Source organism: Gasterosteus aculeatus, chromosome 6 (assembly GCF_964276395.1).
Source record: "Gasterosteus aculeatus chromosome 6, fGasAcu3.hap1.1, whole genome shotgun sequence".
Taxonomy (NCBI): Eukaryota; Metazoa; Chordata; class Actinopteri; order Perciformes; family Gasterosteidae; genus Gasterosteus; species Gasterosteus aculeatus.
Genome location: NC_135693.1, coordinates 7,221,144 through 7,246,855, shown reverse-complemented (window position 1 = coordinate 7,246,855; position 25,712 = coordinate 7,221,144). Strand labels below are relative to the sequence as shown.

At 49.0% G+C, this 25,712-nt stretch overlaps 1 protein-coding gene across 16 annotated transcripts in view; it reads right to left on the bottom strand.

Annotated features, from left to right (window-relative positions):
* Nucleotides 1-407: 407 nt before the first annotated feature.
* The window catches only part of mymx (myomixer), a 26,450-nt gene continuing 1,145 nt past the window's right edge, over nucleotides 408-25,712 (bottom strand). For 2 of the 16 annotated variants that reach the window (XM_078104009.1, XM_040178971.2), the window contains exons 2-35: nucleotides 25,288-25,712; nucleotides 24,724-24,813; nucleotides 23,443-23,586; nucleotides 20,844-20,990; nucleotides 20,160-20,351; nucleotides 19,206-19,292; nucleotides 18,912-19,030; nucleotides 18,711-18,825; nucleotides 18,551-18,628; nucleotides 18,265-18,425; nucleotides 16,945-17,107; nucleotides 13,645-13,781; nucleotides 13,431-13,533; nucleotides 12,902-13,051; nucleotides 12,507-12,656; nucleotides 11,737-11,993; nucleotides 10,576-10,711; nucleotides 10,065-10,259; nucleotides 9,629-9,781; nucleotides 8,633-8,850; nucleotides 8,118-8,301; nucleotides 7,880-8,035; nucleotides 7,360-7,746; nucleotides 7,039-7,158; nucleotides 3,492-5,507; nucleotides 3,047-3,181; nucleotides 2,849-2,923; nucleotides 2,679-2,765; nucleotides 2,478-2,569; nucleotides 2,294-2,379; nucleotides 2,145-2,202; nucleotides 1,848-2,065; nucleotides 1,299-1,445; nucleotides 408-1,212 (exon numbers count right to left, since the gene is read on the bottom strand). The exon at nucleotides 25,288-25,712 is cut by the window's right edge. In XM_078104009.1, coding sequence (XP_077960135.1) covers nucleotides 947-1,212; nucleotides 1,299-1,445; nucleotides 1,848-2,065; nucleotides 2,145-2,202; nucleotides 2,294-2,379; nucleotides 2,478-2,569; nucleotides 2,679-2,765; nucleotides 2,849-2,923; nucleotides 3,047-3,181; nucleotides 3,492-5,507; nucleotides 7,039-7,158; nucleotides 7,360-7,746; nucleotides 7,880-8,035; nucleotides 8,118-8,301; nucleotides 8,633-8,850; nucleotides 9,629-9,781; nucleotides 10,065-10,259; nucleotides 10,576-10,711; nucleotides 11,737-11,993; nucleotides 12,507-12,656; nucleotides 12,902-13,051; nucleotides 13,431-13,533; nucleotides 13,645-13,781; nucleotides 16,945-17,107; nucleotides 18,265-18,425; nucleotides 18,551-18,628; nucleotides 18,711-18,825; nucleotides 18,912-19,030; nucleotides 19,206-19,292; nucleotides 20,160-20,351; nucleotides 20,844-20,990; nucleotides 23,443-23,586; nucleotides 24,724-24,813; nucleotides 25,288-25,712 — 7,247 coding nt within the window. In that variant the 3' untranslated portion in view covers nucleotides 408-946. The remainder of the gene's footprint in view (nucleotides 1,213-1,298; nucleotides 1,446-1,847; nucleotides 2,066-2,144; nucleotides 2,203-2,293; nucleotides 2,380-2,477; nucleotides 2,570-2,678; nucleotides 2,766-2,848; nucleotides 2,924-3,046; nucleotides 3,182-3,491; nucleotides 5,508-7,038; nucleotides 7,159-7,359; nucleotides 7,747-7,879; nucleotides 8,036-8,117; nucleotides 8,302-8,632; nucleotides 8,851-9,628; nucleotides 9,782-10,064; nucleotides 10,260-10,575; nucleotides 10,712-11,736; nucleotides 11,994-12,506; nucleotides 12,657-12,901; nucleotides 13,052-13,430; nucleotides 13,534-13,644; nucleotides 13,782-16,944; nucleotides 17,108-18,264; nucleotides 18,426-18,550; nucleotides 18,629-18,710; nucleotides 18,826-18,911; nucleotides 19,031-19,205; nucleotides 19,293-20,159; nucleotides 20,352-20,843; nucleotides 20,991-23,442; nucleotides 23,587-24,723; nucleotides 24,814-25,287) is intronic. The other 14 variants (XM_078104011.1, XM_040178973.2, XM_078104010.1 and 11 more) reach the window with 10 other exon arrangements.

The window sequence follows — 25,712 nt, the reverse complement described above, 5'->3', positions numbered from 1 at the left end:
TTCCAAATGTCTTTTTTTAAATTCGTACCTCGTGATCCTTTCCTCTTTGTGCTGTAACTAATCCGTCCCTGGAAATCGCTGAATATTTTTCAATGCTGAACAGTCCTATTTTGCACTCTCCATGCACATGACTCATTATGCCGCCGTAATGTCCGCAGAGGTTGTTTGGTTCATCAGCATAAATGCTGTTGATTATGGATTTGTTTGAATTGTGCCTTTTTAATATGCAAAAAGGAGGCTAATGATGTGAAGATGTTCTTAGCCTGGCCTGGCCTTTAATCTCTCTCTTCATCTAATCTCCTTTCGTCAAAGCCTCCGGAGACGAGAACTGAGCATGAATAACAGCCATTTCCAACTCGTCGTAATAATTCATATCTTCATTGAATAATCACAGCCAAAGAAAAGCATTGGTTTTTGATGTTTTATTATGAATAGTCTTTAATACATTTTGTATTTTGAAAAAAAGTGTTAATATCAAACAAGCTCAAGCAGTATCAAACCGCTGATTTCATTATTAGGACGAAAATGTTTTGGTGCACCACACGGCGTACATGTGAAGTTGAGGGTATTGAACGCTTGACCATAACTGAGTTCTAAACGGATTCTCTGTCCTGAGCAGGTCCGTTTCTTCATAGAGAGACCGTATACTCAATAACTCAACCATCCAAAAACTATCAAAGCAAATATAGGAAAATGTTCACATCTACGATGACATGGTGCAGACACACACACACACACACACACACACACACACAATATTGTTCCTTTCACGAGAACACTCAGAAGGCCTGGAAGTGATCTATATAAAACACATCAAAAATCAAACTGCGGCAGCTCTTCAGATCATAAATACAGTCAGTAGTAGCGTTTTCTTTATATTTTTAACAAACACGTGCACTGCACACTATTTGTAAAAAAACAACAACACACCTTTGTTAGTAAAAACTCAGGTGTCCCTTTTCCCAAAGAACTTTTTGAAGACGGACTTGGTGCGCGGCCTCGGCAGGCTGGTGTAGCTCCTCAGAGCGGAATCCTCACAGGCATCCTGCCGCCATCCGGCGGCGGCCAGCAGCGGCGGCCCGGGGCTCTCGCTCACGGGCGCTCCGCCTGACGACTTGTCCCCGACCACAAGAGTCACGCAGTAGTTGGAGCCTCTTTCCGGGCCTCCGCCTCCCACAGTGTGCAACGTGGGTTTGATCCTCTGAAACGTCGCTGAGAAACAGAAGACGGGGCGACAGAACATCTGTTCACGGTTTCCCTCGGACGCGCCTCATTCGTTTTAACCACCGCAAACTTACCCGAGGTGAAGGAGTGGGAGCGCCGCTTGTTGCTGAGCCGGTCCTCGCTGCTGGAGACAGGGGGGGAGGAGGAGGAGGAGGAGGTGGCGTCACTGGATGCTCCAGACGGCCTGTGAGTCACCGTCAAACTGTCTTCATCATCATCATCTAGCGAGAGGCGAGAGATTATCAAAAGCAGGCGTTAAGAGCAGCAGAAGAGCAACAGATGTGAGCTCCTGTGATACTCCAGTTGTTTAATTCAATACAATAGCTCCCTCTAGTGGAACACAGCCAGTCCCCATTTTCTCGCATGATGGGAGGACGTGTGATGGACGTCTGAAACACTACATGGCTAAATTACACCCGGAACACATTTCTCAACGGTTAACTGCCGATTAAAAGAGCACTAAAATCATAAAAACCCTCTCGCATCAATAGCTGCCGTGCCAGGGCGCGTCCCTCTGACCACCAGCGGCTCGGCGCAGGCCTTTCGGCAGCAAACAATGGAGGGCGGGGCCTGTCATGCCGAGTGTGAATGTGGAGCAGATGCAGCACAGCGGACGGCCTTACCGCGGCGGCCTGCAGCCGAGGACGAGACGGTCGACCGCTCGTCCACACTCCTCAAACGAGTCTGTGGCATGTGACTGAACTCCCTGGTGAGGACAAACGTCTCCTTGGCGTGGGGGGTGCCGCCCGGCGGCTCGCGCCTGGGGAACGTGCAGGTGACGTCGCGGCGGCAGGAGCATTGGCATTTGGTGCCGTGACAGGTGGAGCAAAGGGAGGGCTTGCTGGGATGGGGGAGAGGGGGGAGTTTTAATAACATTAAATATTGAAAGCACCAAATCTGGAGTAAGCGCTGTGTCTTACGTGGAAACAGGGAGGTCCTGATCAGCGGGGACGCTCGAACACGGAGTCTCGCTCAGACCTTTCAAGAACCAAATAAAGACAAATGATTCACAACATTTCGACGCCAGTTCAGGCGTAGCAATCAATAGCCTCCAAATAACAACGCTCACCCGTGCTTGCTTGTATCTTCATCATCCATTTCTTCAGCATAAAGCGGGAGGAGGCGTTGAGCAGATACTCAGACCCGTCCCGGAGCCTGGGGGGGGGGAATGGAAAAAAAAAATGTTACATCCTCGGTCGGACACGCCATCTGCACAGCATCGTCATTATCATTAGTGGCCATTAGAGTCTCACCGGAGTCGGAAGCAGTTGGGCTTTTTGGTGTACTCCGGGGCGGGTGAACACTCGGCTCCCGCGAGGTTCAGCGGCAGGCCGCATGCGGAACTCTGCGGCGTAACACGGATTCATCACTGCTGACTTCATGCTATCCCAATTATTCATCATCTCGCTTCTCTGGGGCTCTTATTGTCGTGTTTTTTTTTTTTTTCTGCTTACCCTGAGAATTTCCTTTCTGTCCTGGTAGAAGCACAGGGTGTGTCTGTATAGAACGGCATGGTAGGAGTTCCAGCCCCTCGAGGCAGCCTGTGAAAATAAGATAAGAGTGTGTGCTGCTTACTGCGGGCTTTACGTTCGCTGACCGCGCCGGCTTACTCAGAAAGTCTTACTTTCTTTCCCCCCAGCTGCAGCTTGTGCTTCCTCTCCAGAGTGGCCTCCATAGACTGCGGCTCGGGCTTCCCACTCTGAGAGGTAAAGTGAACACTGATGTCAAGACAAAAAACACAAGCAACTCCACTCTGTGGTTCCTCATAAGAGCTAAATCTCAGAAAAGGCGTAGGAGCTTGTCTCGTTGCAGTGGCTCTTACCAGGTTGATAGGACGCCCTCTTGTGGCCAGAGAGCCTTCCTGCTTCTCCATGTCATCCAGGCTCTGCGAGGCTTTTCTTTGGCCACACACGGCATCCAAACTCATATGAACTGAGAGGAGACTCATCGATTGTTCCTGTTCGGAAAGAGGAGATGAGATAGCAGGTTCTCATGCAGGCCGTCCACATCAACAGCAGAACCGGGTAAAATGCTACGGCTCATCTACAGTATCGGGGCAATGTGTTACTATGTAGACCCAGTTTATATTCTAGAATTGATTTAATAATATTACAAGTGTTGTTACACAGAACAACGCAGTCAACACCTTTATTGTAGTGGTCGCTGTGAGCAAACAACATTTGGATCCTCATGGCTTTAAACAGAGATTTTCATTTTTTACAGTCTCTAAGGTTTTAACGTCACAGTATCTCAAACGCTGACCGTACCTTCAAAGAACCTGCATGCTCCTCCACCTCCTCCCCCACCGTTGCCTCCTCCTCTTCCTCCTCTCTGTATTGATAGATATATCTCGGATTGTCCCCCACATCTGGCAGCTTCACCGGATCCGATGCCGTCTCGTTCACAGAGACGGCGTTCTTGCCTGCGGGTTCCGTGTTCGGAAAGGCTGCCCAGGACCTCCTGTCCCCTGTGGCCAGTGGAGGGAGGCGACCTTTGGGCCTCTGCTCCTTGTCGTAACCCAGCAAGCTCTGAAGTTTGAACTCTGCCACCGGGAGGTTGGGTGCTGAGGCTGTGACCAGGTTCCTGTAGCGCTCAGCCGGGGTCTCGGGTGAAGCTGAGCGGGAGACGGGCTCCCCAGACTGGTCTGAGGGTCCGTGGTTGGGCTGGTACATGATGTCCGAGCAGACGCTGCGCCTGGAGTTGGTGGTCCGGTTCCAGATGTCCTCCAGCTCTTCCTCCTCCTCCTCAAACTGCTGCCGGTCGAGGCGGACGGGCTCCGCTTCCGGCTCCGCCGGCGGAGCCGCGGCCGTCGGGAGGGGGTCCTCCCTCGCTGCGGCGCAGTCCAGACCTGCCACCTGGAAGGACATGAGCCTCCCCACCACGCCCTTGGGCTGCGGCTTATCCGCACACAGCGCCTCGTTGCAGAGCTTGATGCTGCTGGAGGTGGAGATCCCGGAATCCACGGAGTCCTGGCGAACGCTCACCGTGGACTTCAGACTCACGACCATGTGAGAAGCCTGGCTCAGACCCTGAGGTCTGGGGCTCTGAGGTCTGGGGCTCTGAGGTCCGGGGCTCTGAGGTCTGGGGCTCTGAGGTCTGGGGCTCTGAGGTCTGGGGCTCTGAGGTCTGGGGCTCTGAGGTCTGGGGCTCTGAGGTCTGGGGCTCTGAGGCCCGGGGCTCTCGTCGCGCACAATCCGGGGCCTTGGATGTTTGTGGTACGGGTGTCCGTTTAGGTCGCGGATGAGCGTGTGGACACTTGGGCACACGTGTGACTGTGCGGCTGTATTCCCGGCATGGTTCACGTAAATGGGGCAATGGGAATGCTGGCTGTTGGCATCTCTCTCGGCCGTGCTGGTTCTGACCCCGGACGCCGTTTTGTCCGGCGCCTGTTCCGCGCACCTGCGAGGGCCGGACTGGGTTTTAGAAAGGCCGTTGCGCGGCACCCTGTGATCCTCGACGTCCTCCGAGGAGCCCGGAGGTTGTGTTCGGGGAATCTTTTCCACGTCGGGCGGATCTTTCACTGCGGCGGGAAAACTGAGCTCCGCCGAGCCGCGTGCGACGGCAGGAGTGGGCCGACTCTGTTTGAAGGAGCTCAGGGCCGTGTGTCTCTGGGAGTGGGGGTCCGGATCAGTGCCTGCTCCTATTTTGCACTCCGGTGGGGCGATGGTAATGATGTCCTGAATGCTGGGGATGAGCGTCATGTCCTTGGGCAGGTCGATGCTCAGCACGGAGCCCAGAGAGAGGAACCTGCAGTGGCTCCTCGCGTGAGTTGTGGTCGTCCCCTCGGAGACGGCATACGGAATGATGCTGTATTCTCCGGCGCATTCGGTGTCGATGTCCGTCAGCAGGGGGTTCTTCATGTAGGCCAGAGCCTCGACCGCTTCCCCACTCTCCTGGGAACTCTTCTTCCTTCTGGCCTCCTTCAGCGGCCACGTGCGCGTGTCGTACGTGATCGCCTCGCAGTCGTAACGCGGCCTCCCCCCCGGCCGCTCCTCCACCCCCATGATTTTCTGAATGGTGTGCCTGCGCGCGTCTCTCTTCCTCTTCCTCTTCTTGCCCATTCTCTTGAGGCTGCTGAAGAGGGAGCTGCCGCCGCTCCCCGCCGGGTGGCGGAAGGTCACGTTGGCCAACTGAAGCGGCGAGGGCGGCGGCGAGGAGGAGGCCGCGGAGAAAGCTGGGGAGGCCGAGGCTGCAGAGCGGCTCTTTTGGCGGGGAAAGGTGATACTCTCGTACACGGGGACCGCAGCCAGGCTGCTATCCTTGACATGCAGGTAGGTACTTACCTGGAAGAAAGAAAAGGATGTTAGCGGGGGGGCCTCTGGCGTGGCGGCGAACCGTTGAGGCTGCGCCGCAAATAGTAAACCGCAAGTTTTACGTGTTACAGACGAACGAGAGACAAAACATCAGCTTGCTTGCTTCCACGTCGCACACATCCAAGAAGATGACGGATGCAGGAAATATGCAAACCTCACACAGTATATATACATATTTATATATATATATAAATGGTTAAAAAAAATGACATGAAAATGAGATGAAAGGACAAAATAACACAGAAATGATCGCACGCTTGCAGGACTTAATTAAAGTCACATGTAGCTGAACATGCCGTCATATGCAGCTGTAATGGCTTGACCTTTCAACTCTGTGACTAATCTCTTGTTTCTGCGGAAGGCCCAGACTATAAATCATAGTGTGCAGTCTGGGGGCCTTTCTTGAGAAGTTCAGCACCAGTTCTCAGTAGGAAGAGTGAGCCTGTGTCGGCGTCCGGGACTCAATCGGGCCCGAGTCCAAGCTGGAGAACAACTTCCATAGGAAGTGAAAATGAGGTCACTTATTTTACACAACTGAGGCACAGCGGCGGAAAGCCAGACAAGACCAGGTTTGTGTCAAGCTCGCGGAGGAATAACAGAATGAGAAGAAAGGAGCTTCTGTCAACATTCACAGCGGGGAGGAGACTGGGTCGGTTCTCTCGTACTCATCGGCCTCATTCCATATCTGCCATCGCCGCCCTGCAGCTATAGAGCCCGGCCCGTTGAACGAGTTCCCAAGAGAAGTTCTGATGACGGAGCAAGGTTTTGATTCATTGTCTGATATTCAGTAACTATTTATCCGAGTTCACACCAGACAAGCTGACCGGGCCGAATGGCTGCTGACAGATGAGGTGGCGCCACATTCACAATCTCAAAGACGCAGATTCGTTAACGGCGCCTCGGGCGTACTCAGATAAGTCCTTGTTCGTAGCGCTGGAATGTATGACTCCTTTGAATGCAGTTTCTGACATCACTTTTTGGGCGCGCATAAGACTAAGTACCGGGTAGACATTACTTATATACTGTATATAGTATAGTAGGTTTGGACTCATTTTCTCATTCAATTCAATGAGTGTGTCCGAGCTTTTGACTGGTGCTGTATTCTAAAAACAGTTCATTGGAGTTCACATAATAGTACTACTGCACCTGTGTCACTACGTCTGTATTTCCTCAAATGAATTGTAAAATCCCCTTTCAAATCCCATTCGAATGTGCTTCATTAAAAATAGATTTCTTTTTGGTTTGGGATTTGCATTTACGACTGCAGTTAAGTAGGAAATCATGACTTTTGACATTACATTTTCCAGCCGCAGTGACCCTCAGAGGTGATAGCACTTTGGCACAAGTGAATCTGAGGACTGACTGTAGCTTGTAACAAGGGTTAGTAAAGCATGCTGCCCCCCCCCGCCCTCGCCCCCAAAAACACAACTACACACAGCATGCGGTCCCCGGCACACTTTGAGACGCAGCATGCAGCGCCGATTCACACCACGCTGTTTACCTCGTTTGCACTCTGCCGATAAATCGTTCTCTTTCTCTTTAAACTACCGAAAGTATTTTCCAAAAGCCCCTGGCAGCGCCTCCAAAAGCTTTTACAGGCAGAGGATTGAGGCACAGTGGGCTGAGGGAGAAAAGGAGGGGAAAAGCAACACGTGAAGGCCAGAGGAGAGGCAGAGAGGCAGGCGGGGAGATCCCATGCAGTGGCCTTACAGAGAACAGGTGTGCGTGTGCGTTGGCACCTGGAAAACTAACAGAATCCCCTTCAGGTACCGACAGTGGTGCTTGGTGACTTTCAGTGTGAAGCGACGGGTGCGTTTCTCACCCTGTGGACGCCCTGAGGCTCGGGGTCCTCCTCCGTTACCTCGTCCGTCCTAGCACGCGGGGGGTCAAGCGCCTGAGCCTGGCTGTCCGCCTGTCCCCCGAAACTCAGGATGAGGTTCACCGTGCCCCCTAAAGCGGGGCTGCTCGGCTCTTTGAGGACCACGATGGCGGATTTGGGAGACTTTGAGGAGGGGGTGTGGGCGTCCTGCTGGCCGATACCGCTCATAACCTCGTACCCGTCGTCTAACGGCTTCTCCTCGGGCTGCTCGGCCCGTCTGGACGCTAGCGACGAGGGTTGGCCGTCTGCTGCTGCCTTTAAGGCGTCGTAATTGGCCACGACGAAGCGGGACGGAAGGGGCTGGTGGGCTTCCAGCTCAGGAGATAAAATCTGTGTAGGAAGCAATGGAAAGTTGACCTGTTGTTACTGAGTTGTCGTTGTTTTATGTGCCTTCAGCACTGTTTCAGGCTATAAAATAAGTTTTATAATGAGTTGTGCAAAAAGGCCTCTGCTTTTTCTTTACCTCTGCCAGTGGAGTCCACGCTGTGGCTTCGGAATAAATGTTATCTTGTGGAGGCTCCTGTTGGCTCTTCTTGTGAAGCCACTGTTGTTTCTGGGCCCTCCAGTGCACTGAGATCCACCCGAGCATACTCCTCAGCTCCTCCATGCGCTCCCTCACCTGCAACACATTACTCGGGGTTAGTGAAAACATCGACCAACAATATATGGAAGGATCGCAGTGAGTCATAAGTCACGCTCACCATCTGTGTGAGGTGGTGTTCTTTGTCTAACAGATGCCGCCCCGCGTCCGCCAGCTCATCGAACTCCTCAAACTTTTGCTCAATCTGCGTGTCCAGCTCGGCAGCGAGAGGCCTCTGGCCCTCCCTCCCGAGATGCAAGGCGGTGTCGGAGAATATGCTCGACCTGGTGTCTTCCGTCCACGAGCTGTTGAGAGGAGAGGGTTGGGGTTGGGGGGGAGGGGGTAGGGTGGAGGAGACAAGGAACAGGGCTGTCAAAAAACAAAGCAAAAGGGATGAGAAGGTCCAGACTCTCCCTGATAAAACAGACATTCATCGCCTTGTCACACTCGGCCCAGGAAACGAGCGCTGACCTCCTCCGCACGTCTTAGATGATACATTTCACCAGGGACCTTCTCTCGACAACGAGAACATCCTGTTCGTCCCATTGAGTTAGTTATTGTAATGGAAAGAGGATTGCGAAAAGAATGTCTGGCGGTAGAGGAGGGGGGGGGGTCAAGTCCCCGCGGCCTGCTTACATCATGGCGAGGTAGCTCCTGAAGAAGTCCTGGAGCTGCATGAACTCTCGCAGACGGGACCTGTTCTCCGTCGCACTCTTGCCCAGCTCTGTCCAGCCCACCAGCATAGCCTGGATCTTTGGCCCGAGCGTGTGCACTCTCTCTGGGCACAGTTGCTCCAAGCGGGACGTCTGGTTCTCCATCTCCTGAACCTCCTCCCGGATGACTTCATAGTCAATCTGTGGAGAATCACGACGAAGATCTATCATCTCCCATCATTCTCTGTATCAGACAAACAGCCTGTACCAATTGTATATCAGAACGACTATGACCTCAGCCCCCGCATTATGCATATCATTCGGCTTCAGACCCATGTGGGCTGCATGTGGGCCGCCACGCTGCAGCAAGCCAGCAATCTCGACCACTTTTCCCCCTCTCGGCAAGGCGGTAATTAATAGGGCCGAGGGTTCTCTGGGAGTAATGCTTCATAACGCTTCTCACCTACAGCAGGGCTCCAGAACACTGAGTTGTGGATGCTTGTGTGCTGACGGCACAGTTATTTCAGTTTGGGGGGGATTAGGTCATCTCTGCTCTTCAGCGGCATCGAGTCCAGACAGCTGTGTGTGTGTGTGATAAAAATAACACTTTCCCCAAAACGGACTCACGCACTTTACAAACTTCGCATCTCCGACCCTGTGACCCCCGGACGCAGAGAACACACTCCATAACCTGTTTGAATACGCTCCGTGTGTGTGTGTGATTGCACAGTGATAAACAAAGCACAAACCAGGTTGGGCTGGCTTTTTTTTTTCTTTTCTTTTTATTCTTGAATGTGAGAAAATCTGGCACAACAGGAAACAGACGGTGGAACAATGTTTTAAAAGGCGAGAGAGGGGGCTTCCCCTTTTTTCATTGCACCAAGCAAAAGGCCAATAATTACAAGTCGACGGATCGGAGGACTCAAATCATATCGGCGCCAGTGATTCATTTGGGATGTTTACACCATCCTCCTCTCACCTCCAGGTGGTCCTGCTTCTCCTGCAGAGCCTCGAGGCCGCAGCGGTCGGGCTCACACTGGACGGCCAATTCCGTCTCCTTCTCCAGGATGTCCAGGCCAAGCTCCTTGCTGCGGCAAAGGCACTCCTCCACGTGCACCGCCAGGCTGGCGCGCTGGCGAGGCGCAAATCATTAAATCTTATTCTTATTCTTTGTTTTCCAACAAGAGTCACGTTCCAAATGGTGCTGTGTGTGTGTGTTATTTTGACAATAATAGAATGAATGATAATAAATTGCTCATGTGGGTGGTAGTTGTTCTTATTAAAATAGGAGAACAAACGGAGAAATGTTTGTGACAGAAGTGGAGGGACTTTCGGCACCATCTAAGATTATGATGAGTAAATAAAACAGCAAAGGACCTAGAACTAGAGTTCTCTGTAGTTTAACCTACTCATACCTTGCTCAACAGCTCCTGGACGGCCTGGTCGTGGCTCTGCGATCGGCCTCTTTCCCTTACAGTGTCGTTCAGCATCTCTACAGCCTCTCGTAGTTCCTCCACAGGGTCCCCCATGCTTTCTATCAGGGGCTCCCCACCACTACTGCTGCAGAGTCCCAGCGAGGATGGAGCTGAGGAAATCTCACTGTGAAGAGGCTGTTAGTTAAAGAACAAGGGGGAGAGAGAGAGAGAGAGAGAGCGCGTTGTTTTCAGTCGGGTCCAATATCGCTGAAAAAGATCTGTAGCATTTCCTCACATGTGGTATCCAGCCACACACGGAGTTTGTGTTGGTGTGATATTCATCACTCCTACCACAAAACAAGAGGGCTGACATGATGGAATATTTAGAATGGAGGATTGTTTATACAATTATTTTGAGTCACAAATAAAACTCCATTCAGCGTGACTGTATTGGGGCTGAATTTATAATGTATAAATACATTTAGTGGAATTTCCACTCTCGGTGCCTCACCTGGCCCAGACTGTACCGCCTGCCGGTGAGGTCCTGGCTCTCCTCCAGCTCCACGCGCTCCAGGAACTCTGTAAGCATTCGTGTGTCCTGCAGCTCAGAGTTCTGCTGGGTCAGCGCACTTTGGACCCGATGGTACCTAGGAGACACACACAGACCCACGTGCACACGCCATCAGGGCTGTTCTAATGACCAGCCACACCTCAGCTTCCTTCCGCGGAACCGCATTACAGAGGCTGCGAGCAGCACAAAGGGTTGTTTATTTAATCATATCTCAAGTGTCACATCAACAGTTCCTGTACTTCAGGGCATGAAGGTACCCGTCCGTGCACAGTTTATGTTTGAGATGTTAAAAGGAGCAATTTCAAAGGGTATTTTTTCCAGGATAAATGAGCCTTCAGTTTCCGCGTCTGTAGTGTTAAATAATGACATCATTCCAAGTGTCTCACAGCTGCTTAGTGGGAGGCTCCACCTGCATCAGTGGTTCCCCGGCCTCCAGCAGTGTCCATCCCTTCCTCCCTCCAACACCACCCACCCTGGAAACACTTAACCTGGGACCTTTTCCTTTTCTTTATTTTCCTTGGTCAGCTTGGTGCTCTTTACAGAGCCTGAACTTGTGTTTATGAACCTCGGTAGGTAGGTCTAGTGAACCAGCCAGACATCACGGGCTTTTACTGAGCATCCATGGCGACCATCTGTCTCCCAAGGGGCCGGCATGGAACGGGCGACACTGACAGGCTGTGGGTGAAGTGCATGTCAGGACTGTCGTAGACCTCACTGAGTGCTGCACAACTCACAAATGACCCCAGCCGTGCAATGAATGAGCACATGGAGAGAATTTCATTCTTGCCAACTTAGACCAGACGAGGCAGCATAGACGTTGTGTGATATATATTTATACTTTTTTTTAGGTGGTTTATGGTTGTTTATCTTAAACTAAGAACTGGGGATTTTATGAATAAACTCTTCCATGGTGGATTGCAGACATGGCAAGCCCGAACCTGCTGGAAACACTGACTAAATCCCCCTTTTATTTCCTTACCACGGTGTCGAGCGAAACCACCAGAGTGTGATTGTTCGGATCTATAACATGAGTCCTCCTTGATGACAGACACCGGGGAGCTACCCATGACCTCTCCCACTCTCCTCCTTTGACAAACTCACTTTCTTTCCAACTCCTCCACGCGCGCTGGCAGGCCTCGTGTGTGCGGGTGACTGTGGGTTTGGAGACGCTCCACCTCCTGCCTCAGGGCGCTGAGCTCCGGGCGGCGGGCCGCCACCTCCTTCTCCAGCAGACAGCTCTCCCTCTCGGCCATGCTCATCGTCTCAGGGTCCCCGGCGAGAGCCGATTCCTTCATGGAAAGCTCCACGGACTCCAGCCAGGCCTCCAGACTGCCCAGGGCCTGGAGCACTTTCACAACCTGCACAGTACATAAGCAGCCCGGCTGATGAGGAAGAAGTATTCCTGGAGTCATTTCCAAGTGGTTTTGGGTTTTGGTACACGGCCAAAACCAACAGAGGTGATGTACTGTGCAAAGAAAAACAATACTAGCTTTTCCTAATGGAAGTAGACCATGCTCTGAACTACATCTTTTGTAATAAAACACTCACCCTTCCCCAATAAGTCATCAATCTGGGAGAGATTTGCAGCCTCTTTCCATCCCATAATTGAATTATATGGCAGTGCGATTTATATCCCTTGGATTACCAGTCATAAATTCAGGGGAAAATACCTTGCAGACTTCCAATTAAGCCCAAAACGTTTCTACTAACGATTGTATGTGAACAGCCCAGGCTCACGGGCAGCAGAGAGCTTCTCCGGAGGGACGAACTCATCCAGAATCATCTCTCATAAGCATACATTTCCCCTTAAACTTAAACCTAGAAGTGTGCTGCAGAGGAAGGCCTGTTGAGCGATATTTTATGAACCATACCCTAAAACCCAGCTCCTCTGAGGCCTGCAGAAACGCCGCGTTCCTCCGGTGCCTCCTCCGCAGCTCCTCCCACAGGACTTCCAGCTGGCCGAGGAACTCCTGTATCTTGGCGCTGCCTGCGTGCTGAGCGCGGACCAGCCCGTGGCCCTCCTGAGGATGGAGCGTTAAGACTGATGAGAGCATGTGATGATTAAGGACTGGGATTCAAGGTTTGCGAAATATCAACCTAAACCGAAGCTCAGGGCGAAATGTCAGCTCGTTATTCCATTAATACACAAACCAGGCCTGTCGAGGTGCCCAGTTGGCAAAATGTGGGGAATATTTTCATTGAAGGCATCGATCCAAGGCTTATGTTCTAAGACAAACTGTGAGTATGACAGTGTGCCTTGGCTTACCCGTTTGACCACCTCGATTCTGGCCCCATTGGTGAGAATTTCTTGCTCCAGAGCGTGTTGACACTTCCTGGCCGCCTCCAGCCCCTCGAAGCTGGCTATTGAACACACTTGTGTTGCCATGGACACGTTGTCTTTCAGCCAGGACAATGTCTGAGATGGAAAGGGGGTGAGGGGGCGCGTAGCGAGAAGACAAAACAGTTTAAAAGAGGAACATGATAAACAGGAGATATGGCATTCAGAAGCCACAGGGAGCACAGGGACCAGGATCCATCTAATGTTACTCATACGCTGGCACACTAGTCAGTGCACAGCCACGGATGAGTGCAGAGGACAGCTTTGTCTCATTTAGGGATGTGACATAATGTCTGTGGCTGGTTACAAGGCGAGGGAGTCAGCGGATGATTACAACTCCAGCGCTAATCATTCATGGCAATAAATACCGAGGGTCTCTGCTCCCCAACAACCCTTTTTTGTCTCCGCAAAGAGAACGTGTCGAAAGGCGGCGTCCGGTGGGAGAGTGTCGGGTCACCTTGTCGGCGGACACGGTGAACTTCTGGAGCTGGGTGTGAAGCTGTGGGTGGCCTCGCGGGGCGGCGGCGGCTAGCCGGGGCTCTGCTCCGAGCTTTCTGCTGCTGCAAAGAAAACACAGACATGTGCCTCCAATTAGGACTTACAAAAAGACCTCTCATTATGCAAGTCAGAGAGAGAGAGAAGGAGACGTAGAAGCCGGGCCGAAACGTCACCTTTCCCCCTTCCACTGATGTCCGCCGATGACATCATTGACACAGGCGGGGCCGTCTCCCGTGGGTGTGGAGGTGCGGTTTGTTGTTGGCTGCTCCTGGCTCTGTGCTCTCCTGCCGATCCCACATTTGACAGTGCTCTGTGGAGGGAAGAGTGAGAGTGAGGGTGAAAACCAAAAGACAAGAGAGCCCGACACGCGCTTGACACCTTGTGTCAGTCGCGTCTCGTCAACGAGGCGTCACAATGCGGCCGGACGACGTCGCCGCATACGACACACGGCATTCTCTCTTACAAAAGGCTGGCTCTCCAGGTCGGACTGAAGACGCGGGCTTAATCTGTTTAACAGCATCACAGTGGGCAATAAAAACGCTAAAGATGGCAGTGAAAGTTTAAATGTCTTATAATTGCTTCATGAATGAACACATTAGGTCCAACACGGTTGCCAACATGTGCTATACCACTCTGCTGACCAAAAAGAGCCACGGCAGCCTTTTTTCTTTTAAAATCCTTGACTGTCATTAAATAGCAGCAGTGTATTCTCAGCCTTAGATACAGATTTCCATGGGCTGTTTGCTCTCCCTCCAGAACTACGCAGTGGACTTTTTGTGTAGGACAATGTGCAGTAGACCTCGTCTTTGCGCGGCAATAAATTAAAGACGTCAACAGCCGCTGAGCCTCTTTTACTACGATGCTTCTCAGGTTGGCCAAAGGACTCAGGACTCAGGACACAGCGGGATGAATGTTGGTCTAGTTACCAACAACAGTCCACTGCGACAGGATCCAACAAAGGTTATTGAAGTGTATTGGGTTTTTTTTGCCTCATTTCATGACATTGAGGTGTGTGGTTTCTGTTTGTCGTCTAAAACTGTCGGGCAGCCACGAAGGTTTTTAAAAGGAACTTAAAAGGACGTGTTGTTTGTGTTGCTTAGCAAAACTCACAGGCGTGAATGTGAAACAACGCAATTAACTGTGAATTTAGTAGAGCATTCATTTTATGTGGACATTTATGTCTAAATACTTGAATAATGGAGGGCAAGCTGCGTAAATGATTTTATATAAGTTAATGTGAAAACAGCGCTGACACAAATAAGGTCTCTGCAAAAATTAACGAGGCTTCTCAGTGAAAAAAAAAGAGCGCAATAATTAATTGTTAATTAATAATAATTAATAACGCTGTTTTAAGTCGTTGCTTTAAAACCATGTTATTTTCTTACCGCGCTTACAAGTGAGCCAGAGAGCTGGAGAAACGTGTCGAGATGCGGCTCATTGAAGGGGTCGAAGATCATTTAGTAACACGTCAGTCATGGTGTAGTGAGCCGTTCCGACTTTCATGGAGGCCCATTTCGGTGCTAAAGCTGCAGAACCAACCAACTACTGTGACTCATTTGACAGGGTTGATAACCATCAGGGACGTCTCCTCCCCAGATATCCGCTTCCGTTCTTCATCCTTCACGGCGGCTTGACTGCGAAACAAATCATGCCCTCGACATCCAATTGCGCCGTATAAAAAGGAATTGTGGAAGCCACGGCCAAAAGGCAATGTAGATTAATGATTCGCTGCCTTTTTAATGCTGCTCTGTGCTTTTATCATCTGTGCAATCATCTCATATTTTAACGTACTCCTCCCAATCCTGGGGCTCTCCATTCTCTTATCTGCATTCTACCAATCTCTTCCCAGTGTGTCTTTCTGCAATGTGCTAAGAAGTGATGTCAGCCAGGAACCATCACTTAGCACCAAGCACATCTGGTCTGCGGCCCCGGCATCTGGCTACAATTAGTCAGAGAAACAGACGATAGACATGTTTACCTCAAGAGACCAGAGGCCACAATACCGCTGACACAGACGTGGATTACAATGTACCCTCACACAGACTATATTGAGTCAAATTGCACTAGAGACACTGCCAGAAGGAAAAATGTTGCATGTCTGCAAAAACACTGTTCATCAGCACTGGTGGAGTTAAAGCAAAGTGTCTGACAGATTCATTTTACTGGTTGAACGGTGAAACGTAATTCCGTCTTTGGGCTCCAGGGTTTTGGTTCGGTGAGACTTGTTAGTCCTTCCATAAAGCGCAACGAGAGGGGGTCCGGCCGACAGCGCACCGCTCGGCTCCCAGAGCAATAAAGGCAGCGAGCTCAGCTCCTGCCTGCCGGCGTGATGGATTCCTGTGACAGGTGGCGATGCTGCGGCGCCGTGAAATAAAAGGAACCAGTAGCACACAGAGGGTGGAATGAGTGGAAAGTCTTCTCTCATCCCAGCATCTGGGCACTTTTTCACTGGGCAAAACCAGGCCAGGCGCCCAGCGGGGACTTCACCTCAACTCAGGGTCAATAACGGGAGGGTAGCGTTGCATTATGGGATACCTCTGGGCTGAACATAAATAGCCACCGTGCATTAACTTGCAGATTGTAAAGAGATTTGAATGTGCTGCCTTAAAAGCCTAAATATACACATAATTACTGGTTTTTAACATACCACACACTTATGTTTCTGGATAGACTTCTAAACTGCGCAGGCAGTATTTCCTTGCAGGTTTATGAGCAGAGGGGGTACCAGAGCAGCGCCCACGTGTTTTATAAAAGGCTGCTCGGCCTCCAAGATGAGGAATGCCGCGTCTGAGGAATCCACATGCTCGGCGGATTATCCACTCACCCCGGGCTGACCCACAGGCCATCTATTCATATATTATTAATCCAATGACTGTGTACTTTTGTTTGAGCGATTGAAAGCCGATACTATTCTACCGTAACATTTCGGGTGGGAGGGGAATTTGCTGTGGTCCACCATTTAGCTACGTTGTACACTCTCGCCTTCACAGTATGTCATGGGAATTTGTGGAATCCTGGTACCAGGGTAAATAACAACTCCAAAAGCTCTTCCCCGTGACTCCTAAAGGCCTAAAGATTCATAACATTTATTAACTGGGGTTATTTAGGCTCAGTTCTCTACAGCACTGCTGTTTGGGTTTTAGACTCTATGCTGACTTTCATGCTGACGGGCTTCCTCACATCCTGCACGCCGGATCATCAACTATCAACTAGCTGGTAGGATGGAAAACCAGCGTTAAGTTGGTTGCCGGGGCACAAAGCAACTCCTCCTCAGCACATCTGACAGGACTCCAAAAACACAAGTCCTGCTTCTACAGTAAACCGGCTATTTTCCAAACCAAAGGACAAAGTGCGTCACATTCTGCAGCCACAGATGTCGTAGGACTTGAGGGGGCCGACGGCGCTGTTCTCTCACAGGAAAGAGCCGCAGCGCGGTTTCTCCCTCAATAGAATGAAATACCGAACCTACTCACTACGCAGCCTTTCAGACGATTCTGCTCCTCCTTCACCTCCTTTCCCATGATCCTTTGCGTCTCGGTTCCCACGTTGCACCGGGGCTCTCGGGCTGGTGTCAGGGGGTCGGCATCTTCCCTGGTGAAAGCGGAGCCGCTGGGGGGGAGCGTGGGCCCGTCCGTCCTGCGGGAGGAGCAGCGGGGAGGTTACTGTGGTGCCGACAGCAGAGCTCCAATTATGGCTCTGAAGCTTTCGACCAGTGTTTGTGTTATTTGATTGAAATAGCCATGAAGCGCAGCTGATAAGAAGGTCGAGATGATGTCACATTTGGATATAACAATGAGAGGCTTCCAGCGTGTGAAACGTTTTGGGGAGATGTTGGGAGATGGATGTCAGGGATGTGGCCTCGAGCTTCTCCTGACCGCATTCATAAGGAGAAAAAGTGGAAAGTGTTCAAAGTTCTTTGTCCAGGTATGAGAATTGTATTGTTTTCCATTTGCCAGTCCCACACCTTGATCCAATGTTATTGAATATTCATGGTCCCCAGAGGATACAGCCTAACGATCTAATATTAATAATAAACTCCATGTATGCTGCAATTTTCGGAACAAAGTGTTGAAGGTTGATGACCTTTTAAATTTTGAACATTATTTCCAAAAATGCCACGTTTCACAAATGTCACCAACTCAGAAAGGACAGGATTGTTAAATACTTGCAGCTTGGCTTTCCAATTTTACTGCCACATTTAAATGTGTAGTCATTAAGTAGTTATTGGTTCTGATGGTCTAAAAAAAGTTGCATGATGTAAAACTCTGGACACAAAATGAAGGCTATTAAAGTAACAATAAATGATCTTACAAATGCAATAAAAATAACTGAATATTCCTGTAAACGTTGTTATATCTCGGATTCGGCAGAATAGTCAAGTGACGCCATGTTTTTCACAGTGAGAAAAAGGACAGGCTGTGTTGCCAACTTGAATCAGTGTGAACACATTATTCACCGAGTACAGTAATCAAACACATGGTCAAATTCCAAAGCAGTGCAGAAAACTGAAAATTACAACCTAAGAGAGTGTGTGGTGAGTGATCCTCTGTGTGGTGGTCGCTCTCCAGACGGACCGCTCATTCACTCTGCTTATAATCTTTCAAGCCTTTCAAGTTCAAACCCAAATCCAACAAGGCTAATCATGGGAGAGGGAGAAGCCTATATACAAATGTCCAATGGAAAAGGCTTTTCATGGAGGGTACCAGAAGAGAAATAACAGAAAAATACAGTTTTACAGCTAAGTGGAAACCCGTGGAGCCCCAATTACTAAGTGAAATGGCGCGCGTACTTACGGGGCCACCGAAGTTGTCTGCGGTACGCTCGGCCTGCTGTCTCGCCTGAAAGCCTTCTGAAGAAGCGCCCAGCAGTCCTTCACCTCGCTCTGTTTCTGCGTGACGCCGGCAGCCAGGGCGGGGTGGAGGTTTGACACCTGGGACACGCTCACATCGAGCACCTACCACACACAGGCCTGTATGTTAGGTAGAGAAGGCTTCTGCAACACACTGTCAGCATCTGAGAATGCTGCGCTGCTTCAAGTGTGGAAAAACATAACAAAAAAAAAAAAAAAGAGATTCCTACCATTATTTGACTGGCGATGTCGCGTATTTCTCGGTCTCCAAAGCCGTCCAGATCTTTGGACGCCGATATGCTTTTCCACTGAAAGAGAGGGTTTGTATCAGTGAACGTGAAAACCAGATCTAATTGGAGGAGAAACCATTAAGCATTCAGGGAATTGTACCATGTTATTAATAGCAAACAAGGTATTGTCGGCCTGTTGGTAGAAAGAGGACACCTCCAGTGCCAGCTGAAGATTTTCATGGTGGTTTTTCAGATGAGACTGGACCTTCAGCCACCTACGCAAAGGAGACCACAGACACAGATGAGCCTTCTCTCTAGATTGAAGATGTTTCATTCATCAACGTGCTCATTTTAGGTCTACATTTTGTTGATGTTTTTCCTCTTGCTGGAGATGTTTTTGACATCCGTCTTCCCTTGTTTCTCCAGCTTTAGGGCCAAGTGGTTGATCTCCTCGTGTAGGTTTCTGTACAGCTGCTCCTCCTGCAGGAAAACACAACCCAACTGACCTCAGCTGTCCCTACAATACACCCTGTCAAGTGACTTGTATTATAACTATTTACACTTGGAAATGTGTATATTTACACTTCAAGAGTGTATTGCATATCTACATTTTACTTATTATTAGCTCTCTAGCTTGTTCCATAACATCACTCACCTGCTTCAGATCTAAAATTCTCCTGGTCAGCTGCATTTTGTCAACATTTCTTCCCAGGACGTTCCCCAGAGACTGCTCCTCTTCCTGCTGGCGCACATAAACGTCGGTGTTTATAGCCCCTATTAGTTATTTTTAGAGGCACTGCGATTAAAAAACATCGGTCCTGCTATCAAGATGCTGAGCAGAAACAGCCTTCGGCATTAGGCGAGGACCTGATACTAATGCTCAAAGGGAAGGATGAGTGGAACTCAATGGAGAATGCAGTCTCCTCTGGGGATGGATGTTTAACAGACTTCATAATCATCACCCTCCATTACATTCCCACTGCTCCATTATCAATCATTAGTTCCTTTGTGTCGGAAATGAACAGAAAGGTAAACATGGACCTTAAAAGCAGATTGCTTTTTGATAATGACAGGCAGATGTTTTACACCAGCGAATACAAACAAGACAAGTCAGTTTCCTGTATTAGCAAATGCTATGTTCTTGCCCAAATGATCTGGGTCAATTTTTGGTCAGGGCTGCATGTCCAGGTGTCTCTGAGACTGGAACTGTTTTTGGTTTCAGGTGTGACATTCGGATTAAATGCTTTTGTGTTTTGAATAATAGGGGAAAGGAGGTGAAGAGATTTGAGGAGGTGATCAAAATCAGTTAAAAGTACAGTTATGAAAAAGGAGGAAATAGTTGTGTTAATTTCAATTGAAGGGCCATATGAATAATAACTCAGCCTGTTTCACAATAGTAAACATGAATAAATCAACAGAAAAGGAACGCATCACGCAATTTGTAATAAATCAAAATCCCAGACAGTTAATGAAAAAGCACCAATATTGTGAAATAAATGCTTCTAGTCAACAGTTCAACACAGTTGAACCTCGGCTCTGAAAATGATGACATCCCCTGCATGCATTTAAACCCCCTTCTAAACATCAGAGGGGCGTTTTGGGTTTTTACCTTCTTTTTAATCCACGCCTCCAGCTTTTCCACCTTCTTGTTGAACTCCTGCAGGTTCTTGGCTCCGCCCAGCGCCCTCGTCTGGTTCGAGGCCGTCTGTTTCAGGGTCTGCCACTGGTCCCGGAGCTGGCTGAGCTGCTTCTTCACCAGATCAGAGGTGGGGTTCAGCTTGCAGATCAACTGCTCACCCATCTTTTGAAATAGAAAGCCAGGGCTCATTTCGGGTGCGGAGGACTAACGGGGACCGTTACATTTAACACCTCACGTTTGTCAGAGTGTCGCTGATGTGCCAGCAGGCTTCACAGATGTTGGAAAACTACCATGTATTTCTTGGAGAGCCCTTATAAAAAATCTCTCTTGGTTCTAGGTGGAGGTTAATTATCAGCAATGTACCATTTCCAAACATTTTCCCGTGAGCAAAAAAGTATAAACTGGCCTGACAGAGGCGTCTGGAACACTGAAAGTCTGCTTTTCTCTGGTTCGACTGGAAATGTCTACGAGACCATTATGTTACACGTTATGTGACCCGACAAGACTCTGACAAGACCCTGATTAAGGTCTCTACAAACTGTCATACGTTTAAATAAACATTTCCTTTAGTTTGGTTTGGTTTCCAAGTGCTCACCCTGGCAAGTTGCTGATATTTCAGCTCGCGTCCGTCCCCGTGTCGGTTCTTTTTCTCACCTGGTTGAGTTGAATTAGGATGTTCTCAAAGTCTTTGACGTCCCTCTGAAGCGTCCGCGAGGCTTCCTCCCAGTCCTGCAGGGGGCAGCGCTGAATGTTACATCCATCCTTCAAATCCTGCATCTTGCCTTTGATCCACGCCTCTGCCTTCAACACAAACACACATTAATCCTCAGCATGTGCTCGACACAGTGGACCTCAAGTTACTTCTGTTTCTAGATTCGATTCAGCTGGTTGATGAAATCACCCTTTTATTTCAAAAGGTGAACGTGAGAATGTATGAGTTGGAGAGATTAAGTAAATGATATGGTTAGTTATGCAACGTGGCTGAGGATAGCGTCATTCACGCATGTTTAGGTTGTTGTACCTGTATCTGTTGTTGCAGATATTTTTGTATAGATCAACGTTACGCATTAAAAACATGACAAAAGGATTTCTTTTGCAACATTTTCATGAGCATTCCTATCCTGGGCTTTTGCAACTGATTCTCATCTGCAGCCCGCCGGTGGTGAGATGTGGACTGTGTGACAGGTCTCTCTGCAGAGAGCTTGCGAGGGGAGCAAAAAGGGAACATCTTTTTCCCTGACTCAGAGAAACACGGCGCCTTAGACACATCCAGAACAGGGTTTTGTTCTCCGATGTCATCCTATGCAGAGCGGAGGTTTCTCTTGGCGAGTGCCGGACCTCCGCTGCGTAAGGCTTTTGTCTTGCGGAGCTGCATTTTCTGGAAACATCTGCGAGGAACTGCAAGCCAGGAGGCCAAAGCCAGAAAGTGTTGGAAAGTAAAGCACGTTTGTTTTCTGCATAGAACTCGGTGATGAGGCGAGTGACCCGCCCAAGAGAAGTCACAATTACTGAATGGATTAATAAATCAACTTCAGTTCTTCCGCTTCTCACAGTCATACAATGGATTTTTTTATTTTCCAGTGTTGCTGTTGTGTAGAATGTCAACAAACAGCTCAGGACACAAGTGAGTTGTTATTTCTCCTCGGAATTTAGTCCAACTGACATTGAGCATTAAACTCTACAGTAAGCCCTCATTTTGATCAATAGAACATCAAAACCACACATGACACGTCCTCTAAACAACTCTTTGCTCCAGGTTCAAATGTGATGTCACATTGCCTCGGGGGAGACCGGTTTTTAACTTTAAAAGCCGCCCTCCCCGGTGCAACGGAGGCCATTCTGTGTTGAATAGAGGGAAAAGAGCTTGACAACAGGCCTGCCCTTATCTCCCATGGCATTATAATGACCTCATACAGGAAGTCCATGATTCGCTTGTTTTTTCCTGCCTCACTCTAGACAACAATTGTCTGTTTATCATAATGGGCCGTAAGGCCGGTAAGTCTGGCCACAAAGAATATGCTGCTAATGCATGCAGTTCAGATTGTGTCACTGATTCTCATTCTTTTGTGAGATTTTTTTGAGCCACACAGGAAAACATCGCTGCAGCCATCGCAGATCAGATTCTAAAATAAACTCCATGTTTGTTGATTACAATCTGTGATCGAAGACCAGGCTGCTTTTTGGAACTCAATTTGAGCATCTTAACTGGAAAACAAGTGTGCACATCTTTACCAACAAAGCCACGTTGACGGCCCCGCTAGTAATGCAACTATTCGGAGAGGGTGAAAGGCGAGATGTTTGAAGAGACGGCTTGGACACATGATGGCCCTCAGCGGGCGCTGTGCTTCTTCTCCATGTGGTGACCTTGCTTTGAAACATCAGGGGCCTTTAAAAGTCTCTCCCTGGGAAACTCACTTCCACTTCTACGGCGATGCAATACTGAAATAACACATTTTCATCAGCGATAGCAACTAGCAGCTCCCGAGGAACACTGTCAAATACAAAAAAATGACATGTTTCCTCCCAAAAGCAACAGAAATGCATGCAATGGAACGACTTGCTAGGGGGCAGTATTCAACAGGTACATACATCGCATGCTTCCTTCAACGGACACACCCGAAATGAATTTCCGATTACTGGAAACAGTAACGGGCCTGTAACGTGGATGGTTGATGACGTAGCCAACTTGCGGACAGAATGTCCCTCGGCCGAACTCACAGAAAAATGTCCTTGTCCACTGGGGTGGATGCAGCGATGAGATAACACAGCCAGTTTTGCTGCTTGGCTGAGTCTCTCTGGGCCATAGGCGTGAAGAGATGGAGCCAAACAATGATCTCATCCCGAAATAATTGCTTCACTTGTGGCGGTTTCTCCTCCCACTCTTCCCTCAGCCAAACACGGCTCACACAGTCCTCGTGACCAAATAAGAACCAGTACATATTTTGTTCTCCTCGCAGGGTCCAGCGACAGGCCGCCTCCATTCTGAATTCATCTCAGCAGCGGAGCTTCTTTTGATCAGCATTCATTTCTTTTTATCAGAGTGGATGAGCGAAGACTAACTCTGGTTTATTTTCAAAACGATTGAACACATTTCAGAAAAGCAGAAAAGTGCAGCGTTCTCAAAAAGGTTTCAGTGGTTTCCAATCATAGAACGAGCCCACAGAAAAAGTGTCAGCCGGGCAGCTGAAACCAACGCCGGTCTGACCGTGATAAACTGTTGATGAGGACACTGTGCATGCATGCCATCGCTTACCTGCAGCGCTTCCTTGTTGAAGAGCGAGTTGCGCTGAGTGAAGCTGTCGCTCTGGGACGCAACCGCTGCCGACGCTCCATTGTGTGCGTGCGGATGACTTTCTCCTCTCTGAGGCTCCTTCCGCTGCGCTTCAGGCACCGAGATCTGTGTGACACAGACGACAAAGTGTTGATAGAATGACGGCCGTTTGACTGAAACAGCAATTAAGTAAAAACCCGTCCACCAGACGACGCTTTCCTCTGATCCTATATCTATAAACTTGTTCTGACACTCGAGGTCCCTCTTAACAATGGCCCACTGTCAGCAGTGCGTGAACTGAAATGAAACACGACTGGCACTGGTCGAGCATTCCCCGCTGTTCTCCAACCAGGAAACATCTGGGCACACGAAGGAAGCCGGAATGGACAGATCCTTGGATGTCTGACGTTTTCTTTTTTACTGTCGGCCCTACATGTAAACATATCACCTTTAAAAGAACTTTGGTAGATCATGTCATACCAAAACACGTAACAGCACCGCCACCTTCTTCCCGGTGTAATTACGACCGTTTTCCAGGTATTTCCGTGAATAACACGTAAGAAGAAAGGGTACGGTTGTGGTTTAAAAAATAGGAGGTGATGTGGATGAGTACTGCAGGGTATTTTTTGTCCTAAAAGGGGAAATGAGGCCATTGCTCCGTCAGTATGTTATTATAAGCAGCCTCCATGAGGACTCAAGCCTTTTCTTTTGTTAACATCTTCCCTGACCTCATGTTTTCCAGTGAGCGCTGCCTCTGCACGGTCTGCTGTAACTGAGCACTTCATCCACGACACACGCCGATGACTTCAACGAGGAACAGGCCAAATCCAACAGCCTTTAAACAGTATATCCTGCAATACGTACACTGTTTACTCCTCTTTACTACGTTGCAGTGAAACAAGAGCACACGTTGATGTCAGAACTTCTCCACCTCTGTGTGACATTGCTCCATCTTTATAACATGATGAAGTGGTGAGGTTTGGCCCTCACAGCGCGTGACGTAACTTCCTGAGAGATCAATTCCGCAGCTAACGTTAAAACAGGCCGCAAAACAAATGCACTTTGAATAAAATTGGGAAATACGGAACAATTATCATGAAGAAAACAGCCAATATGAAAAAAGTATACATTTGGGATTTTTTAAAATTAAATTTGTATTTACCGAGATAAAAAACACGAAGTTGTTTTTAGCTAACGTTAGCTGTTTGTCGGTTTACATTAGCACTCAGCTAATTAAGCTAACGTTAGCATCCTAGCCGTTACCTGTTGGTCGGGTTTCTCTGCCCTCAGTCGCAGGCTGGTTTGTCCCCCGGAGGACTGGAGGTCATCGCTCCGGTCTCTACGGAGTAAAACCTAAAACATTAAGCGAAGGGAAATGAGCGAACGGGCCGTGGACGCGTCGGACAAGAAGACACGAGTAGTGCAATGCGAAAATAATAATCAGGACAATAAATATCGATCACGTGCTGCAAGTGCTAAGTAACATTTTTTTAAATAATACGTCATGAATCCGTATCTCTAAAATAACTAACGTTAGTTGTTAAAGATGGTGTGAATGGACACAGTGGGCTCTTCTAATTGTGCTGGATGTTGATAAAATGAGTGGAAATGTCTACTTGTAATGCTGACTTTGAGGTTGATGTCTTGAATTCTGTTGAAATAATTATAAAACCAGTGTTCCACATTTCTTTGAAGCTGTATATACTCTACTATAATGTTTCTTTGAGTACAATTTTAGTAAAATTAATATATGCAATATTGAAAAGAAAACCCTACGTCTGAGTGATAACATATTATTTTATTGGCATATTGACGTAAGTCCTGTACCTTGAAGTGAGAACTGGGCTTATTCTCACAACTCAGTCCCACAATCCTGGGCAGATGTGCTTCTGATGTTCTGGTGACGTTGTTGTTGTTATTGTTGTTTTCAGATGTGGACCCCGGCACGGAAAGCTGCAGCACCTTGTCCTGTGAAATGTCCTTACTCCCAGAGATGGTGATCTTCTTGATGGACCTTGAGACAGGAGAGGGAGAGGCGACATTCCGGTTCAGGTCGTCCTCGGCTGCCATGTCCTCCTGATTGTGCCTCGCGGGTGCTACCTGCTTCGCGGCGGGGGACGCCAGACAGGGGCCGCGTGCGCAGACCTGGGGCCGACTGAGGTAGAGCGAGTTCAGGTTGTGTTGCAGAGGGCAGTTATCCAGGCTCTGCTGGCTCTGCAGGTAACTCTGTGTAAACTCCTGGCATTTTGGCA